Source organism: Pempheris klunzingeri, chromosome 2 (genome assembly GCF_042242105.1).
Source record: "Pempheris klunzingeri isolate RE-2024b chromosome 2, fPemKlu1.hap1, whole genome shotgun sequence".
NCBI classification, from domain to species: Eukaryota; Metazoa; Chordata; class Actinopteri; order Acropomatiformes; family Pempheridae; genus Pempheris; species Pempheris klunzingeri.
Window position 1 is genome coordinate 11107577 of NC_092013.1, and position 13715 is coordinate 11121291.

Consider the following 13715-nt stretch of genomic DNA (forward strand, 5'->3'; position numbering starts at 1 on the left):
TGTGGCAAAGGAAAACTGTGTCCTCTGCTCCAGCAGGCTGCTTATCCACGCCAGTAATTATACATGCCAGAACTCCCAGGATGCCATGTGTAATTACCAGCTAAGTCTGAGCACAGCCTAAAGGCACAGAGCTGCACTTGGAGAAAGAGAGAGAGACAGAAAAAAAGATTGCCACTGGCTCCTGACTCAAGGGGCCACTGGGGTCCACGCCACACCTAATCACTGCAGTGGATGCAAAATGTGATTTGAGTGCTTGAGATCCCCATTCTAAAGGCGGACATATTCATGTTTTGAACTTTGTTGTTTGAATAAGTTTGTGTTTTTTTGTTTACATTTGTTCTCACCATCATTACAAGAGACGACATTCAAGTTTCTCAATACCAGATCAGTTTGAGCCCAAACTGTAAAATGAACGTCACTGTTTCTTTGCTAAATCGGTTTGTTTTTCACTGCATTTGTTTGCGCCCCCTCATTGCTATTGCTGCCCCATTAATTCAGCTGCAAACAGCCCATCACAGCATACCTGTGGTCCCAGTGCTGCGCAGCCCTATTAGTTTCAATTTCCTTCCTGGCTACTTTGTCTCTGCTGCCTCTCCTGCCTGTAGGGGGTCGAATGGCTTCCAATCAGCTGAGACAGGTTATCGCTCCGACACAGTGAGGCGAAAGACAGCTCTTGTTGAGAGATTGCTTCTCCCGTAGTCTTCTGTTCTTCTTGCTCCCCATGTTTCAGGTTCTCTGCTTGCTCACAGACGTGACTTAAACACCATCTGTCTCTGTGCTCCAGATATAGAAAGGAAGTGTTACTGTTAACCACTGAACGGAAAGAGAGAGCTTTCCAGCAAAGGCGGTGATGTGTATTGTTTGTGCGATACATTTATCGGATGCAGTTGGACTGCAAATGATATATGATTTTTGTTTTTTCTTTTGGGGGGGGGGGCTGTTATTGCTCTTCACAAACTTGGTGTGCTCTTTATGAATGCTGCATTTGCTGCTTGTCATGCTTCGCTGCAGACGTTGATGTGAAGACAAGACATCGTAGAGGTCCAGAGAGGATTCAGATTTGCAGATTTATTGACCGCAGTGCAGTGAAGGAGCCATGTTCAGTCACAACCTCTTAACTCCATTCTGACATAATGGTAAACACAGTTTACCAACAAGAACATAAAGGGAGGAAATCTAGTGTGTTGCTATCACGCTTTACATTTCTTTTTATTTCTTGAATTGAAAATGTATTAAATTCTTTAAAATTGCCTCACAGGAGGGCTGCTATTTTGCTTTTTAAATGATTTTTAAACGTAGTTTCAAGAGAGAGCTGATGCTGTGCTCTTTCAATGTTAATCGCTCCCACTGTGCTAATTTAGCTTCGCGTGTTGTTAAACGGCAGCTTGGCAGTTGTGTTTTAATGAACATGGTGATGGTCCTCGGTCAGCCAGAGTATGGTATGCTCATTATGATCCTGTCTTTAAGTTACAGTCAGGCACAGTGTTGGCTGCTTGCCTTGTTGGTGTCTGTCCTGCCTAACCTGCTAACACTTCAGAAATGACTAATTGTGAACGGGGCCTAAGTGGTGCTAGCCAGGAGGGAAGTGATGCAGGGCCAAGAGGAGGAAAGATGAAAAGAGTAAATCCTCATTACATGTCTGCTAATAAAGAATTACCTCTATCAGTCGTACCTTTTTATTGTTTGAGACCCCTCATCTATAAAAAAGGTCCTTGTAGCCTCAAGCAAAGAATTGCTGCTGAAATTAAATTCTCTCCCAACAGGTCCTTGGAGACCCGGCTTAGGGGAGTCAGGTAGAAATGGGAATGGCACCATTTCTGAAGAGGAAGCCATCTAGCAGTCCCTTGAGCTATGAGGGCTACCAAAATTGGCTGTACGTGCCTTTTTTTTCTCTCCTGATTTAACATGCTTGCCTCACATGGGGACGTATAGGAAATGAATGTTTGCTGCACATGAAATCAGCAGAGACGCATCCAGATGAAATTGAGTATCTCTGCAAATCTTACAGATGGCTTCAATGTGCATTCAGTGGAGTTTCCAAGTCACTGTTAACTGAATTGGTTTTCTTCAGCCTGACACAGAAACATGATATGTCAGCGCTCAGTTGCAGAGGTAAAAGCTCCACAGTCTTCCCATTATCTGACGCTCTGCTTCTCACCTCAGCCATTTAAAAGCCACAGCCGGCTTTTCTCCGCTACCTGAGAGAAATGGAATCGCACGCTGTCTTTCAAAACACAGCTTTGGCAGCGGCTGACTTTTGGAGCGCCGCTGCCCAGCGTGGACAGCATCTGAGAATTTCTACCTTTTGTGGTGGTAAAATTTCAGGCACCAACAAAACAACTTCGGCGTGGAAGACAAGACAAGTCAAGTACATGGAGTAGTGTTCTTCTCTTTCCTAATTGCCTGTAGTCTCTGGGGTGTGTTATCTGGAGGGAAGCAGAGATGAAATGCAGTCAGGGCTGCTGTTTGTTCTTGCCACTGTGTGGGATGTGAATGATAGCTAGTGCCCTGAATGATATCATTAGTGAACTACTGGTTTGGCTAACGCACTCCAGTCTATCAGTGCAGAGAGATAGCGAGATGGTAAGATACTGAAGCAAGATCATGGGAGGACGGTTGTTATAGCCTCTGTGTTTGAATGGCTATTGTTGTGTCTTATCATAGACCACCAGTGTTGACTAGGAGTAGCTCTGTACGGAAAGCTTGTTGACAGGCTATAGATTTGATACATTCGTATAGGGAAGAGGGCGGTGCAGAGCAACCCCTGCACATCAATCCATGTAGATGAGAACTTGTACAAAATACAATTCAGCTGTTAAAAGAAGGCCAAAGGTCTTAAACAATTGTCTTAGTATGGCATAGGGGGAGATGTGATAGTATTGTCTCAAAAGAGTAATATTGTCACAACAGTGTTGTCTGAATTAATGATTCCAAGTTATTTCAATTTATTCCAGTATATGTTTTTACCTCTATGAAGAGTCATTCATTTTAATGTGTAACACTGAGACAAAGTTCTTTGTTCTTTGTTTGATTATTTTATGTGATTTTGCAAACATTTAATATACTTTGAGGTAAATGCTAACGTTTACATGCTAGCGTGCTCACAAAAACGTATGTAATGTAATGGTGTTTAGCAGGTGTAAGTAAGGTTGACCATGCCCACCGTTGTAGGTAAGTGTGTTAGCATGCATTTGTTAATATGCGCTAAACACAAATTACAGCTAAGGCTGATGGGATATGTCATTTGTTTTGCAGATAATTAGTCATAAACATAAAGTACTGGATACATTTTGAAATTTTGAGCACATGATGGTGCTCGGTGAAAATTAAAGGTTGCAGAAAAGATCACATTTCATGTCTGTGTCAAATTTCATGGTAATCCACCCAGTAGCCAGAGGAAAGGTCAGGTGATTTAGATCAATTAGGATACATTGTGCCTGCTAAGAAATCTCCACCCTTGTGATAATTATATTAAATGCAACCAGTACCTTTTTACCGTGTTCATGATTTAATGCTGTACACAAGTTGCAGCAGTCCAGTCTCTGGTTCCGTAGTTCTTAAAAAAGATTCTTTGAAAAGTTCCTGTGGGGGAAACAGGCTATTGATTATTATATGGAATTGATTTCAGCTATTCCACCTGGTCTCTTATTCTTGAATGATTTTATCTAAATAGATGTCATGTTATTCACAACGTTAACTCCACTAGCATGCTTTTTTTAATGCAATTTCTTCAATATAATATGTGACTAGGCTTTAAAATAGATGTTTTCATTGTCACATAGCCAGAATGATTTACTCCGGCAGTGCTTACAAAGCCATTGTGGCTAACTGTTTGCAATGACTCATTGCTTCATTGTAAATATATCTAGTATAGCTCATGCTGCCTTGAATGAATAATTCCCTGTCGAAAGCAGGTGATCTGTGTTCTCTACCTCACTGTTGAACACGGTGACAAGGGTCTCTGTCAGGTGACGGTAAAGATTATCTGCTCATGTTGAACAGGCACTGTCACTCATTATTATGGCCCACATGATGCAGACATTAAGAGACACCGAGGGTTAGGGGTGGGGTGATCGAATGGATTTATCTCAGCCAGGGAGTCTCACCGGCAGCCAACGAATGCTGAATTATGGCACGAAAGCTGCTGTATGAACAAAGTAGGACAGCGGGAACAGCGCGGTGTAGTAGCAGCACAACGCAGTCAAAAATAACCCACGAATGTGAGAAATAAGATGGAAAAGAAGAGAATGCTGTAGTGTTTAGATGTGATAATTATGTGATGATGCCAGGGACATGAAAATGAGTGTTGCTGGCTCCCATCTGTGCCCCCTCAGTGCCAGCCCTTCATAGACCGCCACTGTCATAGAGCAGAAATCAGCAGCAACTCTTGAAAGGACCGTGGCAGGAGTTTTGTGTGTTCTATCCCATTTACTACAAAATGCATAGACTGCATTTAATTACTTACTTCTTTTACTTGGAAGGTTGTTAATCCCGCTTTCCAAAACACCACTGGTGTTCTTGGTACATAAAAATAAACTTGGAGAGACAAAACTTAATTTGGGAAATCTGGCACACTGAAGATTGTGTTGGATTTTGTTTGTGTCAACCTCGTGCTACTCAAATGTGTCTGAGTGGAGTTTCATAGTGTACAGATACTGATGAAAACCAGTAATGTATGATGTGACTGGTGTCCTGAGGCCCTCTATATTATTGTTCTGCATATAATCTGTACGTTGTATCATACAGCAGGGTATCATTGGCAGTTATCACGTCTAAATGATTTTAAAAATAGATAAATGAAATAAATTATAAAATATAAATTTTATCTCACCCACGGCTGCCTGGAAGTTGGGGAAACTTGTACTTGGGCATCTAATGTACTATGGCAAGATCTAGAAAATGTGTGCAGAAATGTGAAGTGTACCTATGTGATTTTTAGAAAATTGACAAAAACATGCAAAAAAGAAAAGCCAGCACGGCGCTACAACAACAGCTCCCACTCTCCATCTGAAGCTCTGCAGACATACTGAACACTGGCTGCAGACAGATGTGAGTGGGAGAATCGCTGTCAGATCCTCTTCTGACTGACAATTCTCCCAATGATTGGGTTTCTGTCTCTCTCTCGTCTGCATACAGACATGTGGGCATAGTGAGAGATATTATGTTGGCAGAGACGCTTTGTAGTGAAGGAGACCAAACCCCCATGCCAGCTTGTATCTGCTCTTGTCAAGTGTCATCCGGCAAGACAGACAATCCCTGCTAGTTCCAAGGGCGCTGCTGTAAAGCTAAGCCTCCAAATGTTACAATTCTTTTTGGTCATATATCTCTGTGTAAGATTATTGCACTTTTGTGTGATTGGTTTGATATTTCCTTAATCCAGATATTTGTTATGTGTGTTTGGGTGCACTTGTCGAACCAAAGTTATTATTCATAATATTTTTAATGTTTGCACGGAACATGGCGCAAAAAAAATGAGCGACCATTTCTGGCACACTTGACCATCATGCTTTTCAGCGCAGATACAATCTGAACATATGACCCTGCTGTATGATGCTCATGAGAGATGATGGGCCTCTGTTCAGTGACACTTCAGATTATGCATCATCATACATCTTTTATTTTTGCTCCACACACATGTGCTGATGTAGCATTAACCGCATCAGTCCCACACTGGTCACGTCCTCCCAAGATTCCCTGGGCCTCCCTCTCCTTCTCCCGCTTTAAAGACCTATTGTAATCAATACTAATATGTCCGTCAGAAACGTGCTACAGTGTGATATAACTACATGAACTCAATAACTGCAAGGGAAATGTCACATTTTTCATCCAGCAGACCTTGATGTGTGCATAATGGTTGTATAAATATGAGTTTCTTCTGGTGTGGTGTGTCTCACTGAAATATAGAGGCTACAGCCTGTCCGTCCTTGGGAGCTGGATCTCTCCTTCGTTGTGGTGCTCCCGGAGGTTTATCTTTTCCCACTGGGTTTTTTGAGTTTTTCCTTCCCAAAGAAGGAGTGTCATAAGGGGCAGGTGATGCCTTGGACTGATCCATCGGACTGATCCACTGTCCTCATCGACTGCTGGACTCTTTATTAGATTGTTTGTTCGCTTACACTTCTTGTTTATTTCAGTGAACTTTGTAAAGCACTGTGAGACAACTCTGTTGTGATATTGGGCTATACAAAATAAATTGAATTGAATTAATTGAATTTTCCCCTCTTTCTGTCCCCTCAGAGGCCATCAGAGAAGTGTCGCTACGTGGTGGGCAGTGTCCTGTGTGAGGGCAAAGAGAAGCCAGATGAGGAAGTACAGAAGTTGTATGAAAAGTTTGGCTTCAAGGTGTTCTCCCTACCTGAAGTGAGCCACGCTGTAACCACCAGCTTCCCCTGCACCACCTCCCTGTCTTACGTGCTGGGACCTTACAGAGTCTACCCCAGACTCGCTTCCTACATTGAGGTACGGACAATATCACTGTATATTGGCACAATGTGGACATATCTGCAATGGCTGTAGTCACTCTAAGGCTCTTCTAAACACATAGTATCTTAAATTAGTTTAAGCTGCAGTTAGTAAACAGGATTTATCCCTACTCTTATTGAAAAAAGATCCCTGAGAAACACAGGTGTAAAGGTGTGAACATGTCTCCAGTGTTCCCCCTCTCCCAAGTGTGTTTCATCATATAAAAAAGTATGACAGGAGTTTTCTTCTTTTCTCTTCCGTATGTCCTTTTATTGCAGTGGATGGCAATCCTCTTATGACTTATCTGTCCTCTTTTCTGCTTCCCACTTGTCAAAAGACCCTCACTCATGTGTTGTTTAATTCATCACATGAGCAGATGAGGTCTTTAAAGTAGATTAAGAATAGATGAAGGAGTAGGAAATGAAGGTACGTCTGAGTCCCGCGGCCCATATGCTGGGCTCCATGTCCTCAGGACAGGCCTCAAAAAGCTATTGACATTTACTGATGACATTTACACACATGGATTCATTTAGGGCCATCCCATTGCATGAATAATGCTCCATGTGTGCTTGTGTGTGAGTGTGTGCACGTGCGTGCTTGCATGTCTGTCCATCTGTTTATTTAAGCTTATGTCTCTCCACAGGATGTAAAAAGGAACCACTTCCTACTCAGAAAATGTACCATTATGTTGAGGAAATAGGCTGGACTTTTTTCACATTCACCTTTTGTGGGTGGAACAAATGTTGTCATATTCATGACAGTGGCACGCAGGGTGTTCACACAGAACTGCGAGGTGGCAAGAGGGGTCACATTTGAGTGCTGAAATTCATTAGTATAATATATGTGTATTATCAGTAAATTAAAGTTTTTGAATTGCCTGCAAAAACCCAATGCTACATCAGCATGTGACGGTGCTTTTATGCCACAGAAGTCGTGCTTTACTGAGTTGAGACCTCCATCTGTTGTTGTGTTGTGTTGTGTTGAGCACAGGAAAGTAAAGGGGGCAAGGACCCCACCAATGGGATCATTCATTGGCTACATCCAGCTCCGCAGGCATATCAAAGCCATGCTAAAGATAGCCTGTGTGTCGTAGGCAGACCATTTCTGAAAGGTCTCAGTTGGTTGCATTGTTGACTTTCATCCTGGCCTTGTCCCAAAGCTTTAGTTCTCCTTGTTATTATTCTTGGCACTGATGACAAAGTTTGGATGCGTTCATTTGTTTTAAAAACACAAGCGATATATATATTGGATGAGCTTGAAAATGAACATCTACGCTGTCCTTAGTCTCCCAGTTTGGATTGGCAAATTCTCTGCCATGTGTTTCCCCTGAGACATGTAGTCACCAGCTGCTTCTTTTCTCCTGCCCTGGGGGTGATATCACTTCCCTACAGCCAGGCAGCTCGACCAACCAGTAGCAGTTGCCGCTGATCCCACACTGGCTTCCCACCCAACAAACACTACTAATGGTTGTGTTTGTTGCTTCCTTGCTAAGAGCAGAGGTGGAAAGTAACAAAGTAAAAATACTTTGTTACTGTACTTAAGTAGAGTTTTCAGGTATTATACTTGACTATTTCAACTTTTTACATTTTAACACAAATATATGTGTATTCTTCCCCTTACATTTTCAAAACAGGCTTGTTACTTGTAATGCATTTGAGGGGTATTGTCTATTGTCTTTTTTTTTTTGTGCTAATTTGGCATCATAGTGCAGTTTCTAAATTGATGTAAACCTAAAATAGATGGGACAATGATGCATAGAAAAGACAATATGTTGATGTATACATCAGTGCATAATGACATAATGACAATTACAAGACAAAACAAACAAGAGAAGGAGACTTGACAGTGGAGAAAATGCGTCTTTTGAAACTGATTTTCATGCAGGGAGAACCAGTAGCGACATGGATGAAACTGAACAAGCCAACATTGCTGACAGAGCAGATTTAGAGAAGCAGGACATTCCCCATCGATGGCCTAACTTAAGAGAAATGTAAGAAATGTACCTTTTTACTTTTATACTTTATATAATGTTTGAGAGTCAGCACTTTTTTACTTTTACTTGAGTAAAGAAGTTGAATCATTTTTTTTTTTTTACAGATATATACTTTTTGTTTTACACATTTAGGCTACAGTAGCAATATCAGTCCTGATCTACAAATCCTAATCCTCAAAGAACCTCTGTCTGGTCAGCTTATCATCATTTATCAGGGTTCTCATATTTTTTGCATTTTGGTCTCTGCGGCACTATGCACACTATAACACCACACATCAGAGAGCAGGACACACTTAACATGTGCACTGACATAGACTAAACGGTCTGAAGGAAAAGCATCTCTCCATGTTAAAATTTAGTAGTATTCCCTTTTAGGCTCTAGTGCTGTTACATAAGCACGGTCAGTGTCGGTGTGCATCTTTTGTGAGCATGCAGCTCTGGTTGTCAAGCTAGCTGATGTCACTGTAGAGAAAGTGTCAGTTTTTACTGCCTCACACTTGCACGCCATAAGGCACAAGTGCTTGTCGTGGTCCATCAGTTGACCTGAATGCTGTGACAGGTCGTTAAGGAGTTGCTCTTGTACAGCAGATGCGCTAATAACACACTAGCATCCAGTTTGAGTTGTGGAGTGGGGAGTGCACTATGCATACCAGCTACAGCGAGGCTAATGAATAATGGAGCGTGGTTTACTGAGGCTTGGTTAGAGGATGGTATGTGAATGTGCTAGAAATGTGTGCCTATATACTGTATGTATGATTAATTGAGGAGGTTTGTACTATGATGGATTTTGAAAGGAGTGAGAGACTCGTGTGACGTGGCTTTGTACTCGGTATCGACTAAATATCCAGCAGATTTTACGTGAAGTTCAGATGAAATGATATTAAATAACATTGTGCACCACTTTAATGATATATGCCATCCCTCTTAAAAAAAAAATCTATTTCTTTGTATTCTTACATTGTCATCATCATATCCACCTGTCAATCAGTTTGAAACTTTTAACAGCACAGAGCTAAGATTTATTAGCCAGCCAGCTAGCAACAGCATGGTATGTCTATGTATCTCCCTTGTACCTTGTTCCGTTTCCCCAAAATACCGTAGTTACAGGCCAGCTGGCCAGACTTTATTCACTCTGAATAAAATTTATATCTGTGACAGCTGCAGATTATGCGCAAGAAAGGCGCATCATCATCATCATCATCATCATGGACTGCTTCAGAAAATACATGGAGCATCGTCTATCACTGTCCGGTGGAAGGATACTGTTATTTCGTCAGTGTATGACACGCCCACTTTTCAATGTTATAATTAAAGTCCTTCCAACATTATGACCCACCTGTTTATCCCATTTCACTCGGGAATCCCAGTATGGGAGTTTTAGACACTCTCGAAAAGCAGCAACATTGTAATATAATACTATTATCCTATAAAGTAGATATACCTAATGGAGTAGATATGTCTTAGCGAACAGTTGCTGCAGAGTAACGTTATCATTCAATCAAAGTTAAGCTTTAGACCTCATGTTAACTCTTTGTCCAGTATTCTCTTTTTTGGGGCTCTTTCTTGGTCTTCAACAACCCCTGAGGGAAATATCTGACTATTCGGCTGATATACTATGATACCACTATGTTCACCAGATACTAACTTTGTCGCAGCTTATGCGCCTGCTGCAGCTGAAAACAAGGCTGATGAGAATGGTGTGACTGAATCAAAACTGTAAAGAAGTGGACCAACAAAATGCACCCAGAATCACCAGGAATTACTACTGGATTCTGTGTCTCCGGATTACAGAGCTGCAGTCTTTATGGGTTTGTCTCTACGAGTGACACCCTTCACCATTACTCATTGTCATTTGACCAATTGTTCATATAAAGATATTTAGCAGCGCAGCTTTAAGCCTTGAAATTCTCTGTCACATTAAGTGAACCAGTGGTGGAGGTCAGACTGGTGAAGTGGGCTTACAGTCTGGCCCTGTGCCCAGATGTCAATGTGAAAGTGTTTTCTCAGACACTCAGACGCACCTCCTGGCCCCCCTGTGGCGCTTCAGTTATCAGAGAGCAGGTTAAGTGCATACCTGCTCTTTTTCACATGAACGCTTTCTTTCCGGTCCAACAGTGTCATCTCCACACCAGCTTACTTTGCCTTATCTCTTCAATGCACAACACATAAACTAATACACACACACACACACACACACACGCACACAATGAGGTATAATTGTAGCTTAGAATATCTAAAACAGGTGATGGGTGTTCACTGTGGTTAATCCTGATGTTTGTAACATGCTGTTAATAATCAGAGGGTATCAATGGATTTGTGTTATCAGCTGAATGCCTGAGACCTTGGTAATTTGTGCGCAGCAGCTGTGTATTCATGTCAGTCTAAATGACAGCAGCGAGTGAGTGGGTATGAGCACGGGATTTTTGAGATTGTATCACCTAACAGTTAAAAAGGCCGGCAGTGAAAGACAGAAAAGTGAACGGATAAAGACGAAGCTGTCGCACTATATTAAAGGATTTGGTCAAGCTGCGTTTGATCTTTGTGAAAAGACCATTTCAGGATCTGAAGAATGAAAGCAAACAATCACGAGGGTGTTATTTTGGTGGCTGTGTCAGAGAAAACTCTCAATAGTCCCCGTGAGCAGAGACGAGATGAAAAACCGATAGCTCCCGTCCATTTAGTAATCCATTTATCTGAATCAAGCCTAAAGCATCATAAAGCATTATTGTTTCCATCTGTGGTCTATCATGCCGCTGTTTTGTTTGCATCGCAGATCCCATTGCAATTAAAATATAGATCCATAAACCCCTTAGAATACCTTGGATTTGTATCACCTGGGGTGTTCCTCTGTTGCATAGTTTGGGTGTTTTCTATCTATTGTTGTTCTGCCTGGTTGCTCATATTGTTTTCATAGAAGGAGTATATGTTATATATGGAGTAGGAGGATTCATAAGCAGCGCTGACAAAACAGTCACACAAAAACTAGAAGAGTGGAAAGTATCAGCATTTAAACACAGTTTTCTGTTTTTCTCAATTTAGCATCTAGAAAATCCAAGTAATTTACCACTGTCACAATGATAAACAATAGAAATATTGTTTTGGGCTCAGCCTGCATTAATAACGTCACCACATGGGCCCACAATATTAGGTGTACGAGTTTGTTGTGTCGCCAGTTGTGCACCAGGTGAAGCTGATAACATGAAGGTTATCTGTGGGTGGATACAGGTACAGTCTGTGGTAGAGAGGCTGTTGTCTAGAGACGTCGTAGTTCTGCTTGGGGGACTTCAATGCAAAATTGTTTGGTGTCTGTGCAGTTATTTGCCTAATTACTTAGTTATTTACACAGTTTGGTAATGAGAAAGCTCCATGCTCAATTGTGAGAATGCCCAAAGCAATGAGCAAGAATATATTACATTCATAAGCTGACCTTATACTAAGGTTTCTTAGGCCTGAGACTGACGATTAGCTATCATCAAGTAGGACTGCCATCAGATCAGCTCATGTAGGTCTTGGACATCCAAGTAAAAGCTGTCAAACGACACGCATCCCACGCATCTTGGTGAGTCGGACTGGGCGAGAGAGGAAGCAGCTGGACAGACCCAGTAAAACCAAATGTGCATTAAGAGCAGTGGTAGAGAAAAGCTTATGCACCACGGTTTATCATCTGTAAAATCAAGCTTAAAATCTCATTTTATGTAACCGACACACACTGTGGTGAGGTTGAGTTTCGGTGTTATTTGCTGGCAAAATGGAGTCAACTTCAAGTGTCTTTTTTCACCTTTTAGTTATTGGCACTTTCATGCTCTTCCACTGCAGAGTGTTGATTCCTCACCTCCACTCTGCTCATGCTTTATTCACCAGCCATGCTTCTCTATCTTCTTTGATGTTATTATTTGTTGAATTAAATATAAAAAATTTGTTTTGCTTGTCCACAGCATCTATATTTCATGCAATGGCCTGATTAGGGGTTAGCCAGTGGAACTGCGCTGATTTCAGGTGTATCCGCTGTGTAACCGCCAACTGAGATTCCCTTCGCTGTGGTTAGATGGTTCCGTGGGTGGATACTGTAGAAATGTGTCTGCTCAGTCACTGTTTTCACACTGCTAACAACTGTTAGCAAAATGAACTCTGGACTAAGAAGCTGTATGTTTTGTATTCTCCTTTACAGTCAGAGAGAGTTTTCTAGAAACCAAGACTACTCTTATTTGATGAGAGCAAACCTCCGCTTTTAGTATATCGCATCTTCTATGTCTGCCTGTCTTTATGTCAGTCTTTGTCTGGTACCAAGTGTGTGCAGCTGATAAACTATATGCTGTCTGTCAGTCAACCAGCAGGGTCATCAGTGGGGAATTGGGGCACTCCTGTTAAAAAAACAACAGTGCTTCCACCATCCATTGTAGCACAGTTCTGCCTCTCCATGTCTTTGTCTCTATTAACGCACATCCACAGAAGCACACGTCACGCACAAACCATTCATTAATGGTAGTCCTAAATCATGCTACATAGTTATAAAGTCAATTATTTTCTTCTCAAAGTCAGAATACTCCCACTCACAGCCTGACAATACAGGATTTCTGAATGTCGTGCCTTATATTACAGCTCTTTCTCTTAGTTCAGGTACCAGTTTGATGAAGGAATTGTTATGCAGATAACGTCTCATTTTTGGCTTAGTTCTATTGCATATTGACACCACAGACTCAAACCCCTCTGGGCTCATAGATAGAATAGCTGCTTGAAGGCTCTCTGTGTGTTTGGGTGTGTGTGGCTATCTAGTTATTATTATTTTAAGGCATTGTTCATTGTCCTGCCATTCCCCTTCTGTCTCTTTGTACGAGTTAATCATAACACAATATGCTAATAGGCTTTATTTTCCCAATTATTTTGGATGGATGCTGGTTGTTTTCAGCAGCAGTGAAGGGCTTTACCAAGAGACGCTTAACAGGTAATAATTTTGATACAGGTAAAGAAGGCAGTGCATCAGAATGCATCAAGTCGAGCCTTTGAAAGAAAGCTTGCAGTAAAATATTGGAGGAATAGTTTGGTTTGTAGGTATTTCAGTGTTGAGACAAACATTCAGATACTTTGTCACATCTCTGCATGCAGTTTGAAGCTTACCTTAGCTCACTTTATGTGGGATGTAAAGGAGCTCCACAGCATATGGTGCCTGTAAACTGCAAGCAGAGAAATTAAAAAAAAAACATCCAGAGTATCTCACCTGGGAAAAATGGAGAAGAAAATTCTTAACATAATAATTTTCTTACAA

General features: G+C 41.5%; 1 protein-coding gene across 1 annotated transcript in view; it reads left to right on the top strand.

Annotated features, from left to right (window-relative positions):
* tex264a (testis expressed 264, ER-phagy receptor a) overlaps window positions 1-13715 on the top strand; it is a 68063-nt gene that overhangs the window by 5883 nt on the left and 48465 nt on the right. The window contains exon 2 of the mRNA XM_070841521.1: window positions 6235-6456. Within this exon, the coding sequence (XP_070697622.1) occupies window positions 6235-6456 (222 nt within the window). The remainder of the gene's footprint in view (window positions 1-6234; window positions 6457-13715) is intronic.